The following is a 21,108-nucleotide window of genomic DNA, read 5'->3' as shown; positions in this document are numbered from 1 at the left end:
AGACTGCAGGGGGCAATCTCCCCTCCTCTGTCCTGTCTTCTGCCGTCTTCACCAGAGAGAGGAGAGGGAGGGGTGCCTGCACAGGATCCGATTCCTGGGCCCCGAGCTGGAGAAAGTGAAAGTACTACTGCTCATATCTGTCACAGGAAGGTAACTAATGCTAATATTGTAGGTGATTATTATGTGCTCTCTGTACAATGTGTGTGAACTATATGTGTGATATGTGCAATGTACTATTTGCTGTCTGTAGCTGTCATCTGTCTAGCCCTCCCTCTAGGCCCTCCCTCTAGGCCCTCCCTCTAGGCCCTCCCTCTAGGCCCTCCCTCTAGGCCCTCCCTCTAGGCCCTCCCTCTAGGCCCTCCCTCTAGGCCCTCCCTCTAGGCCCTCCCTCTAGGCCCTCCCTCTAGGCCCTCCCTCTAGGCCCTCCCTCTAGGCCCTCCCTCCAGCCTGCCCTCCCTCTAGGCCCTCCCTCCAGCCTGCCCTCCCTCTCTCCCTCCATCCATCCATCCATCCCTCTCTCCCTCCATCTCTCTCTCCCTCCCTCCATCCCTCTCTCCCTCCCTCCATCCCTCTCTCCCTCCCTCCATCCCTCTCTCCCTCCCTCCATCCCTCTCTCCCTCCCTCCATCCCTCTCTCCCTCCCTCCATCCCTCTCTCCCTCCCTCCATCCCTCTCTCCCTCCCTCCATCCCTCTCTCCCTCCCTCCATCCCTCCCTCCATCCCTCTCTCCCTCCCTCCATCCCTCTCTCCCTCCCTCCATCCCTCTCTCCCTCCCTCCATCCCTCTCTCCCTCCCTCTATCCCTCCCTCCATCCCTCTCTCCCTCCCTCCATCCCTCTCTCCCTCCCTCCATCCCTCTCTCCCTCCCTCCATCCCTCTCTCCCTCCCTCCATCCCTCTCTCCCTCCCTCCATCCCTCTCTCCCTCCCTCCATCCCTCTCTCCCTCCATCCATCCCTCTCTCCCTCCATCCATCCCTCTCTCCCTCCATCCATCCCTCTCTCCCTCCATCCATCCCTCTCTCCCTCCATCCATCCCTCTCTCCCTCCATCCATCCCTCTCTCCCTCCATCCATCCCTCTCTCCCTCCATCCATCCCTCTCTCCCTCCATCCATCCCTCTCTCCCTCCATCCATCCCTCTCTCCCTCCATCCATCCCTCTCTCCCTCCATCCATCCCTCTCTCCCTCCATCCATCCCTCTCTCCCTCCATCCATCCCTCTCTCCCTCCATCCATCCCTCTCTCCCTCCATCCATCCCTCTCTCCCTCCATCCATCCCTCTCTCCCTCCATCCATCCCTCTCTCCCTCCATCCATCCATCCCTCTCTCCTCCATCCATCCATCCCTCTCTCCCTCCATCCATCCCTCTCTCCCTCCATCCATCCCTCTCTCCCTCCATCCATCCCTCTCTCCCTCCATCCATCCCTCTCTCCCTCCATCCATCCCTCTCTCCCTCCATCCATCCCTCTCTCCCTCCATCCATCCCTCCCTCCATCCATCCCTCCCTCTCTCCCTCCATCCATCCCTCCCTCTCTCCCTCCATCCATCCCTCCCTCTCTCCCTCCATCCATCCCTCCCTCTCTCCCTCCATCCATCCCTCCCTCTCTCCCTCCATCCATCCCTCCCTCTCTCCCTCCATCCATCCCTCCCTCTCTCCCTCCATCCATCCCTCCCTCTCTCCCTCCATCCATCCCTCCCTCTCTCCCTCCATCCATCCCTCTCTCCCTCCATCCATCCCTCTCTCCCTCCATCCATCCCTCTCTCCCTCCATCCATCCCTCCCTCCATCCATCCCTCCCTCTCTCCCTCCATCCATCCCTCCCTCTCTCCCTCCATCCATCCCTCCCTCTCTCCCTCCATCCATCCCTCCCTCTCTCCCTCCATCCATCCCTCCCTCTCTCCCTCCATCCATCCCTCCCTCTCTCCCTCCATCCATCCCTCCCTCTATCCCTCCATCCATCCCTCCCTCTATCCCTCCATCCATCCCTCCCTCTATCCATCCATCCATCCCTCCCTCCATCCATCCATCCCTCTCTCCCTCCATCCATCCCTCTCTCCCTCCATCCATCCCTCTATCCATCCATCTCTCCCTCCATCCATCATTATATTCTATCTAAATATCTTGATTATTGTATCATAAAAATGATTAAATGTCTGATGTTCACATTGTACTACAATAAATTTTTCACTTAAATATAAGCAATATATGTGGGAGTCTGTGTAAGGGAAATTGAGGAGTCTGAGTCGCAGGTTTGGCTTATCGACTCCACAGCCCTGTCTACGACATTTGTTAATTCATGCCTCACTACATAGTAATAGCATAAATTCATCTTTCAACTGGGTTGACATATGTAATATTTTGGCCAATATAAAACCACTTTTAAATATAGGGTTCATTCATGATTTCTAGGAGAAAAACTGCCTTCTATCAAAGCTAATGCTGGAGAAGAGTCTGTGGCAAATCTTGACAGATTACGGTTTGCCAATGGAAGCACAAGAACTTCAGAGTTGAGAATCAACATGCAGAAGGTATTACTGAACACTGGTGATTTAGTCAGTCATGCCTGTAACTGTGTGTTCTCACTTTTTACTTTTGTGGACGGGCTTGTTGGAGGTAAAAGCTTCAGTTCCTTAAACTGAATTCCATAGAGGAATTAGTAGACAGCATAATGAAATAAACGAGAATGGGGTTAATATGTTTAGACAAAGTATGTATATGAAATGGTGGTTGGAGAGGATCGCCTTAGGGAGTTGGGCTCTATTGTAAGCGTAAAGAAAGTTCAGATGTCGGGATCCCTTTGCTGGGGATGCAAGGCAAGGAGAGAGCGTTTTAGCCACTGAGATCAGGGGCGTAACTATAGTGAGTGCAGGGATTGCAGTCGTATACAGGCCCTGGAGTTCATGGTGCACAAAAGACTCCTCTGGCTCATACAAGAAAACCAATACTATTAAAGGGCTAGAAAAGGCCCTTCAGGAGACTTTGCATTGGGGTCTACATTCTGTAAGTTTTGTCACTGAAAAAGATAGTGAATGAATAATCACCACAGTAATATTAGGACATAGATATATGATGCAGAATCCATTAGGAACTAAAGTATTAAATTCATCTTTTTTTTTCTTTTTTTTTTTTTTTTATAATGTCTCAAAATTACGTGTGTTCGGGCACACAGCTCCCTTTATCAAGTAGTAGAGACATGACCCTCCATTTTACATAGCTGGTGAATAGTATAGAGGTTTGCGTCAAACAGTACTAATGCAGTAAATGCATATGTACATTAATAAAAGATAGGAAAGACAGCGCACATAGGGCTTTATCCATATAAAAGTAAATACCAGGTCCCACCATCAGTCTGACTCACCTTCTGAGGTTGTGAGTCACAACCAACTGTGAAGCACCCGTCAGATGGCGGCTGCAGGAGACACCACTGATCAGTAAACAATAAGAGGAGATAAGAAGCTGGGCTGATCCTCCTTGCTGGTCCAGAGACACACAAGGATTAATGATGAACCAAAACTTTCTTTATTCCATGGCCTACACGTTTCGTGGCTACACTGCCACTTCCTCATGAAGTCTCGTGTGTCTCTGGACCAGCGCGGAGGATCAGCCCGGCTTTTTATCTCCTCTCATTATGTACAATAATAACCTTTCACAACTCAAACTTCCAATGATCTAGTGGGAGATGACATCTGAGTGCCTAATATCAGCCTAGTACAGCGCTCAGCAATCTCCAGTGCTCCCATTAAGAGTGAATGGAGTGGTTGGACGTATGATTGACTACTGTTGCATTTACGTGGGACTCTGCAGAGCCTTTGCGGATGCATCCCTAGTGATCGGAAGGTTATTGCCTATCCCATGGATAGGGGATAATTTTCAAACTGGAGAATACCCCTTTAATATATACATATTTTAATATAGACAATGGAAAGTGTTTCAGTTCCTTTGGCTGTTCATTTATTGTTTCTATAGTATCCTAGAGTTGTAGAGAACTGAAACATCGGTATTTAGAGCTCATAATTATTTTTGGCTTCAGACCATGCAGACTCATGCTGCTGTATTCCGAACTGGCTCTGTACTACAGGAAGGATGTGAAAAGCTAAGTGCAGTCAACTCTTCCATGGATGACATCAAGACGTACGACAGAGGTAATGCATCATGGTGGTTTTTTTTGGGTATTGGTTTTACAAACTAATTCAATTTTAGTTTCTCCTGTAAGTCACTGGGTAAAATACACAACATTGACTTCACCAGATTTTAGGTCTAGGTCTTAGTGGTCTAGATCTTAGTGGTCTAGGTCTAGTTTCCCAAATTCCAGTCCTCACTGTCCCAATAGAACATGTTTTTACGATTCTGTTAATATTGCACACGTGTTGGAATTATTATCAAGGCATCAGAAATTTTCATAGGTTCTCTCACCTGTGCATTACTAATGAAATCCTGAAAACCTAAAATGAATGTATCAATCAGGATGCTGTTTTTATTTTTTAAGGGGCCTTTAGCATTGTGAGACTCTATAGTGTATTTGATCAACCCAGTTTCTGAGGGCACTGCCACATAAGTAAAGCCATTAGTAATAAACAAACAGTATTTACAATGTTCAATTTGTAGTCCACAACAACCTGCATTGCCAGGTGTTAGACACCCCTCAAGAATGCATAAGTCATCCTCCATTCTTATCGATAACTAGCTGCTTGTAATTTGCTTTCATGTGAGGATAAAAGTAATATAATCACATTTTTTAATCCTCAATTTTAGGAATAGTTTGGAACACTGATTTGGTGGAGGCACTTGAATTACAAAACCTAATGCTTAATGCTCTCCAGACTATCTATGGAGCTGAAGCTCGTAAAGAAAGTCGTGGTGCTCATGCCAGAGAGGACTTTAAGGTGAGATGGATCTGTGATGCATGTAAACCCTTAGCACGATCTCTGCTTTCTTAAATGAAACAATCCTGTCTTTCATATAATCTGTATTGACAATAGTTATACTTTCTGCATCACAAAAAAAATTATATTACCATTACCACTATATCGATCACTCGAGATATTATTTATATATAATCTAAAAATATACAGGTGCATCTCACTAAAGTAAATTAATTTTTTGATGATATTCTAATTTAGTTCTTCAATACAAAAAGTGAAACTTGTATAGAGTCATTACAGAGTGATCTATTTCAAGTGTTTATTTCTGTAATGTTGATGATTATGGCTTACTGCTAATGAAAACACAAAAGTCATTATCTCAGTAAATTAGAATACTTCATAACAGCTTGAAAAATGTTTTTAAAATCTGAAATGTTGGTCTACTGAAATGTATGTGAATGCACTCAATACACTCAATACTTGGTCGGGACTCTTTTTGCATCAATTACTGCATCAATGTAGCGTGCAATGGAGGCGATCAGCCTGTGGCACTGCTGAGGTGTTATGGAAGCCCGGGTTGCTTTGATAGCAGCTTTCAGCTCGTCTGCATTGTTGGGTCTGGTGTCTCTCATCTTCCTCTTGATGATACCCCATAGAATGTCTGTGAGGTTAAGGTCAGGTGAGTTTGCTAAACAATCAAGCACAGTGATACTGTGGTTTTTAAACCAGGTATTGGCTCTTTTGGCAGTGTGGACAGGTGCCAAGTCCTGCTGGAGAATGAAATTTCCATCTCCAAAAAGCTTGTCAGCAGAGGGAAGCATGAAGTGCTCTAAAATTTCCTGATAGACGGCTGTGCTGACTTTGGCCTTGATTAAACACAGTGGACCTAAACGAGCAGATGACATGGCTCCCCAAACCATCACTGATTGTGGAAACTTCACACTAGGCCTCAAGCAGCTTGGATTGTGGCCTCTCCACTCTTCCTCCAGACTCTGGGACCTTGAGTTCCAAATTAAAATTGGAATTCTGGGATTTTGTGGAGTGTCAATGACTGTCTTCTGGACATCTGTCAAGTCCGCAGTCTTCCCCATGATTGTGGAGCCTACTGAAACAGACTAAGGGACCTTTTTAAATGCTTAGGAAGCCTTTGCATGTGTTTTTTGTTAATTATTTTAATTTACTGAGATAATGACTTGTGTTTTCATTGGCTGTAAGCCATAATCATCAACATTAACATAAATAAACACTTGAAATAGATCATTCTGTTAGTAATGACTCTATATATGAGTTTGACTTTTTGTATTGAAGAAATGAAATAAATTAACTTTTTGATGATATTCTAATTTGATGAGATGCACCTGTATATGTCTGTAGAAATTCCCTTATACTGATCATTTCGGTCTTTAGTATCTTCTAAACCTCTTGAGGATGCAGCCGTTTTTAATTTAACCTATACAACTTTGGTATGGGCATAATTGTACTCACTAGGAGAATCATGTTTGGTAATTTTTCTGTTTAAAGAATGCTGTGAAAAAAAAATCCATTTTCCACTATATTGCATTCAAAGCTATAACTCGCCCCACATAACACCTGCCATTATATCACTGTCAGGACAAAAATAAAGTTATTGCTTTGGATGAAGTGGCAGGAAAAATGTAAGTTAAAAAATGAAACTTTGCTCCAGCGGGAAGGGGTCAATAGCTTGGCTAAACCCTTTTCCGTCATACCCTATGCACTGACCGGGAAGGGAAAGGACTTATATATAGTATTAAAAAGTAGACCACAGTATTTCAGACGAGGTATCTTTTACAGATATTTATTAGGGTATCCATTAGTGACTGCTACAAGTGTATAGCATCCTTCAAAAGGATCTGGTTAAGGCTATGTGTGCACGTTCAGGATTTGAAGCAGAAATTTCTTCAGCGTTTCTGAAGAATGCTGCCAAAAAAAACCACGTGCGTTTTGCCTCTATTTTAAAGCGTTTTTGGTGTGGTTTTTGTACATCAATGAATGCTTTTTGGAGCTAAATAAAGTTATTTGAAAAGAAACGTGGGACATTGCTTTAACCCTTGGATTACTGTCAGAACTGGGGAGAGTATATTGGTTAATTTAAATGATTAAAGAATGTGTCTGTTGTATTTCAGATAGTGTTTACTCTGTGTGTGTTTATTTACTTTAATTAGGTTTGGTAATGAAAGGGTCTGATTGACACCTTGTCAATCACAACACAAAAGGGTTAGGTGTCAGCTAATCCCATACATGTTAATCCCATTAGCATTCCCAATTCAAGTCTTTCTGGGGCAGCTGGAACTGCTATTTTTAGCCTAGGAAGGTGCCATTAGGCAAACATGTTCCCTGGCTTTAATTACAGCTCACAGCTGTTTCATTAGCCGCTATATGCCCCCTGATCAGCAACAAGCAGCGCTTTGGACGCAGCGTATTTTTGCTGCGTCTGAAACGCTGTGTTCTAATGCCGCATTTTTGTTGTCGGTAAATATGAATCCACCTCATATAATGACATTTCAGTCGGTCAAAATCTGCAGCGGAGACTGGCGTATCCACTACAGAAATTTACATGCTGCGGGTGAGTTTGGGTACGTGGCCACGATCAGGAGCCGTTGTGCATTTTGAAGCTGCGTCTTTATACAGCGTTGAACCCGCAGTGTCCAGATGTTACAGCATAGTGGATGGGATTTCTAGAAATCCCATGTCCACCATGCGTGCATCTGAGGCTGCGGATCACCCGTGGACACTGACATGCCGCACGTCTTTCTGGACCGCATCATGTCAAATTCTCTTGCGGAGTCGCTTATCTCCGCAACGGAAATTTATTTAACCATTAGAATGTATAGAATGTGGTAAATCCGCATGGTTCAGTGAACACATGCGGATTTACCTGCGTTCAATAGAATGCAACAGTTTGGACGCAGAAAAATATGCGTCCAAAGCACTGCCAAGTCTGAATCATGGGCACAGAGCCTAAAATTGAAAAAAAAAAAAAATGTTGTGGGCTCGCGCGTCACTTTCATAACCAGCTGGGGGCTGATATTAGTAGCTGGGGAAGGGACCATTAAACAAAAATGTTCATTGCTATTAATAACAGCCCGCAGCTGTTTGCTTAGCCTTTACTGGCTAGATTACTATTAATAATAATCTTTTTATTAAGCCTAAACAGACAGCCGTCCTTAGTCATTGCATACATACTCTAAACTAAAACTAGACAAACTACAGGTGCTTCTCACAAAATTACAATATCATCAAAAAGTTAATTTATTTCAGTTCTTCGATACAAAAAGTGAAACTCGTATTATATAGAGTCATTACAAGCAGAGTGATCTATTTCACATGTTTATTTCTGTTGATGATTGAGTCACAGCCAATGAAAACACAAAAGTCAGTATCTCAGTAAGTTAAAATAATTTTTCAAGCTGATATAAAGTATTTTAAAATCCGAAATGTTGGCCTACTGAAATGTATGTTCAGTAAATGCACTCAATACTTGGTCGGGGCTCATTCTGTATCAATTACTGCATCAATGTAGCGTGGCATGGAGGCGATCAGCGTGTGGCACTGCTGAGGTGTTATGGAAGCCCAGGTTGCTTTGATAGCAGTCTTCAGCTCGTCTGCATTGTTGGGTCTGGTGTCTCTCATCTTCCTCTTAACAATACCCCATAGATTCTCTATGGGGTTAAGGTCAGGTGAGTTTGCTGGCCAATCAAGCACAATGATACTGTTGTTTTTCAACCAGGTATTGGTACTTTTGGCAGTGTGGACAGGTGCCAAGTCCTGCTGGAGAATGACATTTCCATCTCCAAAATGCTTGTCGGCAGAGGAAAGCATAAAGTGCTCTAAAATTTCCTGGTAGACAGCTGTGCTGACTTTGGTCTTGATAAAATACAGTGGACCTACACCAGCAGATGACATGGCTCCCCAAACTATCACTGATTGTGGAAACTTCACACTAGACCTCAAGCAGCTTGGATTGTGTGCCTCTCCACTCTTCCTCCAGACTCTGGGTCCTTGATTTCCAAATGAAGTGCAAAATTTACTTTCATCTGAGAACAACACCTTAGACCACTGAGCATCAGGCCAGGTATTTTTCTCCTTGGCCCAGGTAAGACGCATCTGGCGTTGTCTATTGGTCATGAGTGGCTTGACACAAGGAATGCGACACTTGTAGTCCATGTCTTGGATACATCTGTGTGTAGTGGCTCTTGAAGCAATGACTCAAGCAGCAGTCCACTTCTTGTGAATCTCCCCCAAACTTTTGAATGGCCTTTTCTTAACAGTCCTTTCAAGGCTGCGTTTATCCCGGTTGCTTGTGCACCTTTTTCTACCACACTTTTTCCTTCCACTCAACTTTCCATTAATATGCTTGGATACCTCACTCTGGGAACAGCCAGCTTCTTTAACAATGACCTTTTGAGGCTTACCTTCCTCGTGGAGTGGGTCAATGGCTGCCTTCTGGACATCTGTTAAGTCAGCAGTCTTCCCCATGATTGTGCAGCCTACTGAAACAGACTAAGGGACATTTTTAAACGCTTAGGAAGCCTTTGCAGGTGTTTTTTGTAAATTATTCTAATTTACTGAAATAATGACTTTTGTGTTTTCATTGGCTGTAAGCCATAATCCTCAACAGTAACAGAAATAAACACTTGCAATAGATCACTGTTTGTAGTGACTCTTTATAATATAGGAGTTTCACTTTTTGCATTGAAGAACTGAAATAAATTAACTTTTTGATGATCTAATTTTGTGAGAAGCACCTGTCATGTCCTGAAGGAATGCAGCTCAACTACTCATTCACCTTTTAACCCTTCTGAGTGAAGTTTCCTCATGGTCAAAATCTCTATAATGTTGAATCACTGCAAACAAATAGATAGATAGATAGATATAGATATAGATTAAGGGGGTCATGCATAGATAGGGATGAAGGATGAAGAGGGGCCATACATACAGGGATGAAGGATGGAGAGGGGCCATACATACAGGGGTGAAGGATGAAGAGGGGCCATACATACAGGGATGAAGGATGGAGAGGGGCCATACATACAGGGGTGAAGGATGAAGAGGGGCCATACATACAGGGATGAAGGATGAAGAGGGGCCATACGTACCAGGAAGAGGGATGAAGGTGCCATACATACCAGGATGGGTGTGAGGAGGGCCATACAGTACAGACCAAAAGTTTGGACACACCTTCTCATTTAAAGATTTTTCTGTATTTTCATGACTATGAAAATTATACATTCACACTGAAGGCATCAAAACTATGAATTAACACGTGGAATTATATACTTAAAAAAGTGTGAAACAACTGAAAATATGTCTTATATTCTAGGTTCTTCAAAGTAGCCACCTTTTGCTTTGATGACTGCTTTGCACACTCTTGGCGAGCTTCAAGAGGTGTTAATTTACAGTTTTGATGCCTTCAGTGTGAATGTACAATTTTCATAGTCATGAAAATACAGAAAAATCTTTAAATGAGAATGTGTCCAAACTTTTGGCCTGTACTGTGTGTGTGTGTGTATATATATGTATATATATATATATATATATATATATATTATATGTGTGTGTGTGTATATATATATATATATATATTTATATATATATTATATGTGTGTGTGTGTGTATATATATATGTGTATATATATATATATATATATATATTTATATATATATATATATTTATATTTATATATATTTATATTTATATATATTTATATTAATGAGTTTGTGTGCATTATGTTTATATGGATGTGTATATAGAATTAGATCCAATAAAAAAACACATACAAAATATACAAATAAATAAAAATATCTACAATCAAAGAGTCAAATATACGGATCTTGCGGTACCCGTGTTTTTAATGCATATACCCACCAAGACTCCCTATTGATAAGTTTCCTTTTATGATCACCCCCACGAGCAGGTCTGTGGACTTTTTCAATAGCTACAATTTTAAATGTGCTGGTACCGCTATTGTGGTAGTCAGTAAAGTGTTTGGAGGCTGCAGAACTTTTTAACCCTTAATTTGATATTGGCGTCAGAAATATGCCTTCTTGTGCGTATTTTTAATGCCCCTGTCGTGCACCCCACATACTGTAGTTTGCATGCCGTACATGTGATCAAATAAACCACAAACGCAGGGTTTCAGTTTATATATGATTTAATGTTAGTTATATTCCTTGTTAGTGACTAGGGAGGTGAATTTATCAGTTCTGACTACAAAGTTACAACACGTGCACCTCGTATGGCAGCAGTTATGGAACCCCACGTTTCTTAGCCAAGTAGATGTAGGAGATTTATTAGTGGAGAATAATGTGGGAGAGAGCATGGCACCTAGTGAAGGTTTTCTTTTGGCTACATAGTTTATAGGTGTTTTTAATATCTTTTAATTTTTTTTATCCTGCAACAACATTGGGATATTTCTTTTTTTGATGTTTTTAACCTCTTTGAATTCCATGCTATAGTTAGTAGAAAATGAAATTCTGTTTGTCTTGTGTAGTAAATTACTTCTTTCTGCCCTTATTAACCGCTAGCATGTCTTCTCTATCTATATTACCCACTATTGCACTCTCCCCATCCAGCATCCATTTTGGATAATTCCTGCGACTCAATTTATTGCCCACATTCACAGATTCCCGCTTCCATAATGTGTTGTCTGAAGTATTCTCCCACTGGCAAATTCATGACTACTTGAGGGGGATGGCATGACGTTGCCAACAAGGTGGAGTTAACGTCAGTATTTTTGGTATATGGGGAGATCTGTATGCCCCGCATGAGGTGTCCTTCTAAAGTGATGTCCAAAAAGTTGATACCATGAGCATTCATATTTAAGGTGAATTTCAAGTTCATATCATTACTATTAATATGAGACGAATTCATTGGCCTCCTCCATGTTCCCATCCCATATCAGGAGCAGGTCATCTATATAGCGACCATACCACCTGATATGGGATGAGAACGGACTGTCTGCAAACAAAAATAACTCCTCCCATTGGGACATATACAAGTTTGCTAGACAAGGGGAAAAAGTGGCACCCATTGGGACTCCCCGTTTTTGGAGAAAAAACTTTTTATTGAACGTTAAATAGTTGTTTCAGTAAATACTCCACAGCCATTATAAAAAATTGTTTCATGGCTGTGGTATATGCGCTGTATTTGTCTAGATGAGTGGACAATACATTTAATGCCTGATGGTGGGGAATACATGGATATAAGGAAACCACATCGCATGTGATCCATATGAAACTAGATTCCCATTTTTGTCCATCCAAGGAGGAGATGACGTGTTTGGTATCCCTTATGTAGCTGGGTAACTCTCTAATCAGTGGCAGTAAGTATATGTCCACCCACTGGTTCAGTCTCTCTCCTAAGATTCCTATTCCCACTACTATTGGTCTTAGAGGAGGGGGGAAAGCATTTTTATGTATTTTTGGTAATGAATAAAAGGCAGCCACCACTGGAAATACCACCATAAGATCATTTTTTAAATTCTCTATGATGGCCTCCATGTTCACCCCCTCCTCTAAGACCAATGCCAACTTCACCTGAAATGATAGTCTGGTATGTTGTAAGTTCTATATATGCATCATTTATCTTCCAACATGATCATATTTAATTTTTCATATAGACCAGCATTCAATAATACGATTCCACCGCCTTATCAGCACGTCAAATAAGATGATCAGGATTAGAACAGAACTCTGCAATCGCCAGTCTTTCTTTATGAGAAATATTTTCAAACACCTTACTTTTATTTTTTTGTTCTTTTAGTGTTATTAATTCACCCTCTATTGTGGTTTGGAATTGATCCAAAATAGAAGGACGTGACTGTATAGGATAATAAAATGAATTTAAACCATTATTTTCATGTAAAACATCCATTTCACTATCAATAGATTCTGAATGTAATTCTCTCAAATCATAATTTTACTTTGTTCCAAAAAGATCCTATATTTGGACATGATTCATCTATAGACCTTTTTCTATTTTCTCTAGATTTAAAAAAAAGACATTTTAGCGTTAAACCCCTAACAAATTATTGACATCCATTAAAGTACGATAAATATCAAAGTGATTTGTGGGAGAAAAAGACAAACCTCTGGACAATAGTTCATTTTAAGAGTCAGTTATCACATAACTAGACAAATTAATTACTTTTTGTGGTTCCATTTGTTTTGTCGCTGCGGGTATCTGCGATTTCTTATGTTTCCTCCCGCATAGTTTTTTGAACTTCCAAGATTCAGGAAAGACTTGGGATATTTGTTTGAGGTATTATACAGAGTGTTATTTCTAGTAGCAGAGTCCATATTGCACTCCAGGGATGTGTCTGATAGATCCTCCGTTGTGTTCTCATGTGTATGCTCCACAGGGGAATCTGTGTCCGAAAAATTCACTTTTCTATACGAATGGGAAAGTTTTTTTGTGTCCTTGTTTTTTAAGGATAGATTGTCCATCTTTATATGTGCTCTTTTTGTATTTACTCGTCCATGAATATACTGTACCTCATTGCAAGCCTAATCATTTTTGTGCCTTTGAAATTTGGATTTTTTTAAGTACAATAATATCCTCTTCCAAATTTCCAAGCTTTTTCTTTGTCCTTATTCCATGTATCCCATTCTCTGGAGTTACATGTTTGTACTGCCACATTTTTATTTTTTTCTATGTCCTCCTTAAGTTTATCCAATATATCCTGCTCATGCTGGACAATCAATTTCAGGAGTTGTGCGGAGAAATCCATTAGGATATTATTCCATGCAGTTAAAAATTCTGGTGAGTATTCAGTGGTGGGCAGTTTTTTAATTCTTAAGCCCCTAGGGACCATTTTATCTTCAATATGAGTTCAGAGTGGTATAGTCCCACCATGTTTTTAACTCTTTGATGAGAAGTTTCTTCAATTGTTTAAAATGTAAGTCTGGGTCTTGCTCAGGCTGATTAGCCACAAGTACAGCAGTAGAGGAGATTCTCTCTGCTTTATTTTTCCGACAAGCAAATCTCTCTTGATCAAATTTTCCATAAGATGCGCCAAATCTGGCACTTAGCCTCCGTTCTTCCCACTGCTATGTAGTGGTGGCGAATGGGGTTGGGGTTCATGTCAGCCTTGTATTGGCAGCTGACATGAAGCCCAGGTTAGTAATGGAGAGGCGTCTATAAGACGCCCCCATTACTAACCCCTTAGTAAAGTTTACGACGCTTTTTCAAAAAAAGACACGGCCAGAATAAAGTATTTTATTGAAATAAAATGGCACACGGTTTTAATAATTAAAAAATATATATATTGCACGCCCAGTCTCTGAATCCCTCGATCTACTGTAAAAAAATAAATAAAAAAAAACATATCCCTCCCCTGTCTGCCGTCACAACGTAATCCAGATTGTCCCTCGGCAATCCGGGTCACTTCTACAGCAGTCACATCAATCACTGATGTGACTGCTGTAGAAGACTGGAGCGATTACACTCCTGCCAGTGCACATTGCTGTCAGTGTACATGGCTCTGCTGCAGGAGTGAGGTTACATGGGTTCATCAGCTGAAGAACAGCTGATCAGCCCCAGTGACCTCAGCATCAATGGTACGTGGGAACATTCTTAGTGCCGTAAAGTGAGGTCCCGAGCTCATCAGCTGTGACCTCAGCCGGCACAGCAGCGATGTACACTGCAGGAGTGAGCGCACTCCCATCAGTGTACCGCCAGCTGCCGAGTGATCAGGACACTGGGGGACTTCGCGAGGGTACCGGATAGGTGTTTTTTTAAATTTTTTTTACTTTTTTTCTTTCTTCTTAAACTCACCGCACACACGCCGGCGCTCCTGAGGAGACTACTGCTCCCCTCAGCCGCGCCACTCTCACTGTTATCAGCGGGAGCGGTGGTCGGATGATGGGAGAAGTAGTCTTCCCCAGCCAACCCGGTTGCCACTCTGTGTGCGTTTTTGCAGCGTATTTGACCCATTGACTAGTCAAATATGCAGCAAATCCGCAAACATTTTTATACCTGCGGGTTTGCTGCGGTTCAATTAAAGTCAATGGGTGGGAAACGCTGCATTTACGCTACATAAAATGCACATGCTGCATATTTAAACTTTATGACAATCCTGAGCTGAAAATTCTGCATCTTGTGCGCAGCACATCAGGATTGTCATTGCGTTAGCTGGCAGACTGATTACCTAGCGTTTTTGATGAATTTCCGCGCAGAGAAAACGCATCAAAAATGCTACATGTGCACTTAACCTAAGGGATATTTTATGGAGTTCCTCCATAGCCTTTCATGTCTTATCGGCTAAACAGTTGATAATTTAGCCTATCTATGGATGACTGATGCCTCACACTGACATTAGTAACCCATAGGCTATGATTGCATCTTTTTAACAGGTAGATCGCAAAGCTATCCATGGCGTATGTGTAAAGTAGCTCTCATATTAGTGTATGAGTGATGTATGCCACTGTTGGCTATCTGTCACAGACTCTGTGTACTGTACTGTATATGTCAGAACTTCTCTTAGTATGGCTGATCATCTATTGTGTATGAGGGTGTCCAAACTGTGCCCCAACAGCAAATGTCGGGTGGGAGTGAGATATTGGTCATGTTCGATTTCTTGCCTGATCTTTTGTTCCCATGGGATAAAAAAGCCTTTGTGATAGTTGTTCAACATGAGCTTATTTACTACTTCCTATTAAAACTAGATGCATGATCAGCCAAGGGCTATGTAAGATATTTTTTACCACGTTTTATAGCTCAGCATTACCCTACCATTTGCAAGATTTGTACATAATACTGCATACTGTTAGCTCAGTAAGAAGAATTGACACTTACTTTACATATCTTATTGAGTTTATTAATACTGCAATCTTTGCTATATGTTAACAGTAGTTGTGTTCCTCTTGAAATGTAAAGAGATTTGCCATTTGATCTTTATTTTAACAGTTGTGTTGCGGATGTGATTTTATGGCCCTTAACTATACTTATTATCACAGGTTCTCCTCCTTTGTGAAGTGCGACTTTCTTCAGTGAGCGCATTGAGTTCCGATTCTCACCATGGTCACTGATTCAGAGGCATGTGGCCAGATCTGTCCATCCACTTCCTCAAATTAAAGACCGCTTTCCTGTACAGTGTTTTTCACCTGGAGCAGGCTGATGAACAGGTCTCGTCAAATGCTCCTCCATCAGCTGCTATTTTGTGCACAGGAGACTGTTCAGTCTGCAGAAGGCTGCACTTACAAGTGCAAGAGAACTCCTAATACTTATATATTAGTGTCACAAAATCATGTCCCCAACACAATTGTTAAAGATAAGTAAAAGTCACCAACCTCTTTTTACATTTTAAGACCGATTAGGCCCTATTCAGTGGTGGAGCGGTATTACTGTCTGTGTCTGTTTCATAATGATTAGAATGACTGATTAGGTCTTTTATCTGTTTATTTGTAGGTTAGAATTGATGAATATGATTTCTCCAAGCCACTGCAAGGACAGCAGAAGAAACCTATTGAAGAACATTGGAGAAAACATACACTCTCATTTGTTGATCAGAAGGGCAAGGTAATTTGGCTGCACCACACAAGACTGGGGCAAATAAAATAAGATCTTCCTTACATTATGTTTGCCAGTATTACAACTCTAGGAACTCCCTTGGGGGAGTTGTATCGCCAATACATGCCCATATGTATGTAGAGGTGGCATAGTTTGGACCTCATTTTCTTATTTTTTTTTGCCAATGCAGAGTTACTGTTGTCTGTTCAACATGTTCCTAAGAAGTTGAAAACCTGTGCGCATACATATATATATAACACACACACACACACACACACACACACACACACACACACACACACACACACACACACACACACACACACACACACCTACACCTGAGACCTCACAAATTAAGTTTGGTAGGGAAGACTAAGGGTGGATACACTCAGTCTTTAGGGAAAAATAATGCTACTTCTATTTTTTTATGCTGTTTTTTGAGCTAAAGCCAGAAATGAATACAGCAAGGAGAAAAGAAGTACAAGTCTGTTATGTTTCCCGTTCCTTTAGAATCCACTCCTGTCTTTGGTTAAAAAAAAACTGCATCAAAAGTGGCGTTTCTCCAAAGATCACAGGGGCAGATGGATCATTACCCTTTGCTTCCTTGACAGTGCAAACTTAGACTAGACTGTTTTAAAGTGTACCAGATTTATCTTAATAGTTCATGCAGTTTGATAAATTTGGCATATTTTTAGCCCATTTGTTCTAAGTTTAACACCACTTTTTTAGTTGCCTTTAAGCACATTTTTTCCACAGTGCTGCATGCACGGCCATGCCCCTTGTCAGACAAGGCACAAGTCATGAAAGACAACTTTTTTGTGTGTGTGAAATAACCCTCAGTAGGGATATGTTTCCATATTCAGGTTTTTATGGAGTTTAAGTCAAATCCAGGAATGGATCATAAACAGAATACTCCTATGAAGAATAGACCTCTTGAATCCAGTTGTGCCCTTTATTTTCAAAAACCTGACCCTATGAATGCAACCTGAGATTTTATGAGCCTCTTCCCATGTATAGGTGTAACTGCATGTCCAAATTGCAGGTGATTTCCCGCCATTGGGCGTACAATTATGCCATGGAGTTGGCCTGGGCTCAGGCGTTGTACCTGTGCCATTCGCAGCAGAAGCTGGTTGTTATACATGGCTGAGCTCCTTCTTTGTGAGCTGGGACCAGACCAAGCTTTGGTTCCAGCACTGTAAATACTCAGATGCTGCTGTGGCAGTAAGAGAGGAGTTTAACAAAGGGAGATCCCAGATAGCTCTCTCCAGACCATTAATTTCTATAGAGCAGTTAAATGCTCACCTTTCTCTCACTCACACTCAACTCCTGACCAAGCTGCTTTGAGACCTGCCTAATCACAAGGCTCCCACTTCAAGCATCAGCAGTGTCCAGAACAGTTCTCCTAATCTGCTCTTTCCTGAGCCGTATGCGTTTTCAAATGCACTGTTATTTCTATATGTGTTATGATCTGCAACATAAACTAAGGAAAGAATGGGCAAAGTTGTCCCTACAGTAAGACTAAGCTGAATCACTACGATGTAGCGGGCTGCCTGTTCCTTGTGAACAGACCCACCTTCGTCTTCGGCTAGTCTGAACGGAGACCTATAGAATAAAGGGAGGGGTCCCTAAAAGAACTAAGGACTGGAACAAAAAGGGGACACCTCCTAGCAGAAGTTGTTGCAGAGCAAAAAGACAAACGGACAAAAAGTACTAGCGGCCCCAGAGGACCAAGCAAACTAGACAGAGATAGGCACCGAAGCACCTGGCTAGAGAGACAGGCAAAAAACACTGAAGTCCAGCAAAGCCAGAAGGGTGGAGCTGGAATATATAGGCAGCAGGTCAAGTGACCGCAAAACACAAGATAGCAAAAACTAACAGGAGGGTTCTAACAATATGATGAATAAAGATGCACGTCTCTCCAAATCAATAAAGTGCCTAGATAGGATGACAACCCTTAATCATGTAGAAACAAAATCTGTCACTCTTGTATTTAGTAATGAAAAGAATTTATTCAGAAAAGCAATCCCAATAAAGTAATATTTCGGTCATTAACATCGACCTTCATAAGACTGTAATATACAATAGAAAAAATAAACATAAAGGCGGAAAATACATATCTTATGTCAAAGAAAAATTGTAATACATCTACAAAGGAGGTAAAAACAGCCTTTTATAGAGTTTCAATAATCCTCACATATAACATGTAACAAGTATATTGTGAACAGCGTATCAATCAAGTTACTCAATGTCATTGGAGGTATGTAAATGGAGTCAAAAGTAGCACAATATAAAAATAAGTTTAAGGAAAAACATGCATGAAAACGTTATAACTAGCAAAAAATGTCGCAATTCATGTTACTACCACTAGGGGGTAAAGGTGTATAGTGACAGCCCTGATCTGAGTGTATAAAGTAGAGGAAAAAATAGCTAGAGTGCCTATAAAGACAGAGTGCTTACCGGATTGCTGAGGAAAAAAGGTGTCAGCAACTAACAGTGCAAAGGTAATAGGGTAATTGTCTAATCCCTGTGGAAAAAAGCATTATTGTCCCCTCATATCCGAATGTTTAAATAGCCGCCATAATAATTAAAAGGCTGTAAGGGGTGTTTGCGTTGCCATGGTGATAAAACACTAGCATGCATTGGTGGCGTATGTCCGGAACCTGAAATGGCTTTGTCTGAAGTGGTGGAACCCAATTTTGGAACGCATTGGAAGTGTGTCATCTGAACATAAAAGACCGCAACAGGAAGTGTCATACGGTGACTATGCAGATATACATGTAGTTCTAATAGTATACACTTCAGAACAATGACAGTAGCAGAAGGAAACCGCCAAGGACTGTCACTCTACGGCCACAGCCCCACTATCAGTATTCGGTCAGTATTTTTTCTCAGGAGTGGGAGCCAAAACCAGGTGAGGAACAATCCAAGAAAAGGTATAATAGAAACAAGTCACCAATTCTGCATTTATCACCCACTCCTGGTTTTGGCTCCCACTCCTGAGAAAAAATACTGACCAATGACTGATAGTGGGGCCGTGGCCTAAGAGTAGTGCCTGCCCCCTGCAACCATGAAGTAATTACACTGCAGAGCTGTGTGCTGCTTGAGAATAGCTCTATAGCGCCTGTTCTGGATTGTAACTACTGCCCATACTCAACCAGACACTGGTGGTCGATCTTGGAAACTAGTTTATATTATGTAAGGTATCAGGAGAATTACAGCAGATAGAAAAAGCAACTCACTTGCAAACTTGCTTATTTTCATTCTGTGTCACTAACTAAAGCAATATAATATTATGATAGTACTCCTTGAATTGTGAATCCATCAGTGAGCTTATTCTGACAGGTTTGGTAGTTACCAAGATTCGCATTTTACAGCAACAAAAATGTAAAAGTACATAATACAGAGACCTTTTCATTTAAGAGTTAATACGTGGAATTTACTCTGTCATTCTTTGGATGTGTGTTTGCACATGTACTAACATTAAAGTTTGCCAACCTACAATCAACTCCATTATCAAGGGCAAGTGTAAAATGCAAGGAGCCCATTTAAACAAAATGCGCGGTGTCAACCAGAAAACCTTCATTGTCTGTAGTATTTCTGGAAAAAGAGGTTTACAGTTTCCTGAAAACAACATATGGAAACCGCATATCGCAGCCTATAGGATATCATGCTCAGTATAACAACTTGGCTTCGTGCTTTATTTTGTGCTCTAACATTATTATTCTGCTTGATTAAACTTTTTTTTTTTGTTTTATTTCTAGGTCACTTTACAATACAGACCAGTAATTGACTCAACCCTGGACGAGCAAGACTGTGCTTCAGTCCCTCCTGCCATCCGATCCTACTAAATTGCACACCGTTCTCTGGGACAGTGAACTCTAATTTGTCATATATAACAGCTTTCTGACAATAGTGATTATGCAAAACACCCCGCTGTTTGCCATCTTGCTTATCCCTGGCCATTAAAGTTAACTTTATTTTGAAACCTGCATGTCCTCATTACTAGACACTGCTTGATGGAGCTTTGTATTTTATTTTTTACTCTACCTTGAGGAAGCACTCCCATCAAAGTTAGTATACTGCAATCATCGCATTATATGGCACTGTGTACTTACAATTGCTTATTTTACCTTTCTACACAGCTAATTCTTCTCTTTTCCTTTAGGTCTGTGACATCACATGATTAAAAACTGACTAGCTGAATCCTTCTAAGCTCTATGTAGAAATAGAAATGTAGAAACAGGAGGTCCATTTTCATTGCATGAGTCATGCATCACTGCAAAAGTCCCTGGCAGGGGGAAGGAGGGAGCAGCTGGGTCAGAAGTTGAAGAGGGGAAGGAATTCTGCAGGGACAAAAAACTTTCTGTTTCTACATAGACCAGAGAAAAGAGGAGAATTAGCTGGGTAGAAAGGCAAAATGAGCAATTGTAAGTGCACAGTGCTATAGAATATGGTGATTGCAATATGTTAGGATAAAAACTTTGATCAGAGTGCTTCTTTAAGAAATTATTCAAAGTTAATTTTTATTGGTATACACTCATTCTACTAGTGTATAGCTACGCATCCATGGTTGCCTATTTATCACTCGTTGGTATGTATTTTGCAGTGCAGAATATAGAGCTTATGTTACTCTCTCTATACACTGATGTTTAAAATGTGCCCTTTTTTTCTTTAATTGCCGCATCCTCTACTCTCATCCCTTTTGCAGATGGAAAATGTCC

At 41.3% G+C, this 21,108-nt stretch overlaps 1 protein-coding gene across 1 annotated transcript in view; it reads left to right on the top strand.

Moving 5' to 3' along the window:
* The window catches only part of SDHA (succinate dehydrogenase complex flavoprotein subunit A), a 121,819-nt gene extending 101,447 nt beyond the window's left edge, over positions 1–20,372 (top strand). Inside the window, exons 11-15 of the mRNA XM_073678451.1 lie at positions 2,405–2,523; positions 4,026–4,137; positions 4,748–4,878; positions 16,286–16,396; positions 20,149–20,372. Coding sequence (XP_073534552.1) covers positions 2,405–2,523; positions 4,026–4,137; positions 4,748–4,878; positions 16,286–16,396; positions 20,149–20,235 — 560 coding nt within the window. The 3' untranslated portion in view covers positions 20,236–20,372. The remainder of the gene's footprint in view (positions 1–2,404; positions 2,524–4,025; positions 4,138–4,747; positions 4,879–16,285; positions 16,397–20,148) is intronic.
* Positions 20,373–21,108: the final 736 nt, after the last annotated feature.

Source organism: Phyllobates terribilis, unplaced genomic scaffold (genome assembly GCF_046119375.1).
Source record: "Phyllobates terribilis strain yellow unplaced genomic scaffold, ASM4611937v1 Scaffold_4__5_contigs__length_816908805, whole genome shotgun sequence".
Taxonomy (NCBI): Eukaryota; Metazoa; Chordata; class Amphibia; order Anura; family Dendrobatidae; genus Phyllobates; species Phyllobates terribilis.
Note: the sequence above shows the minus strand (reverse complement) of the source record. Positions and strands in the feature narration are given on the sequence as shown.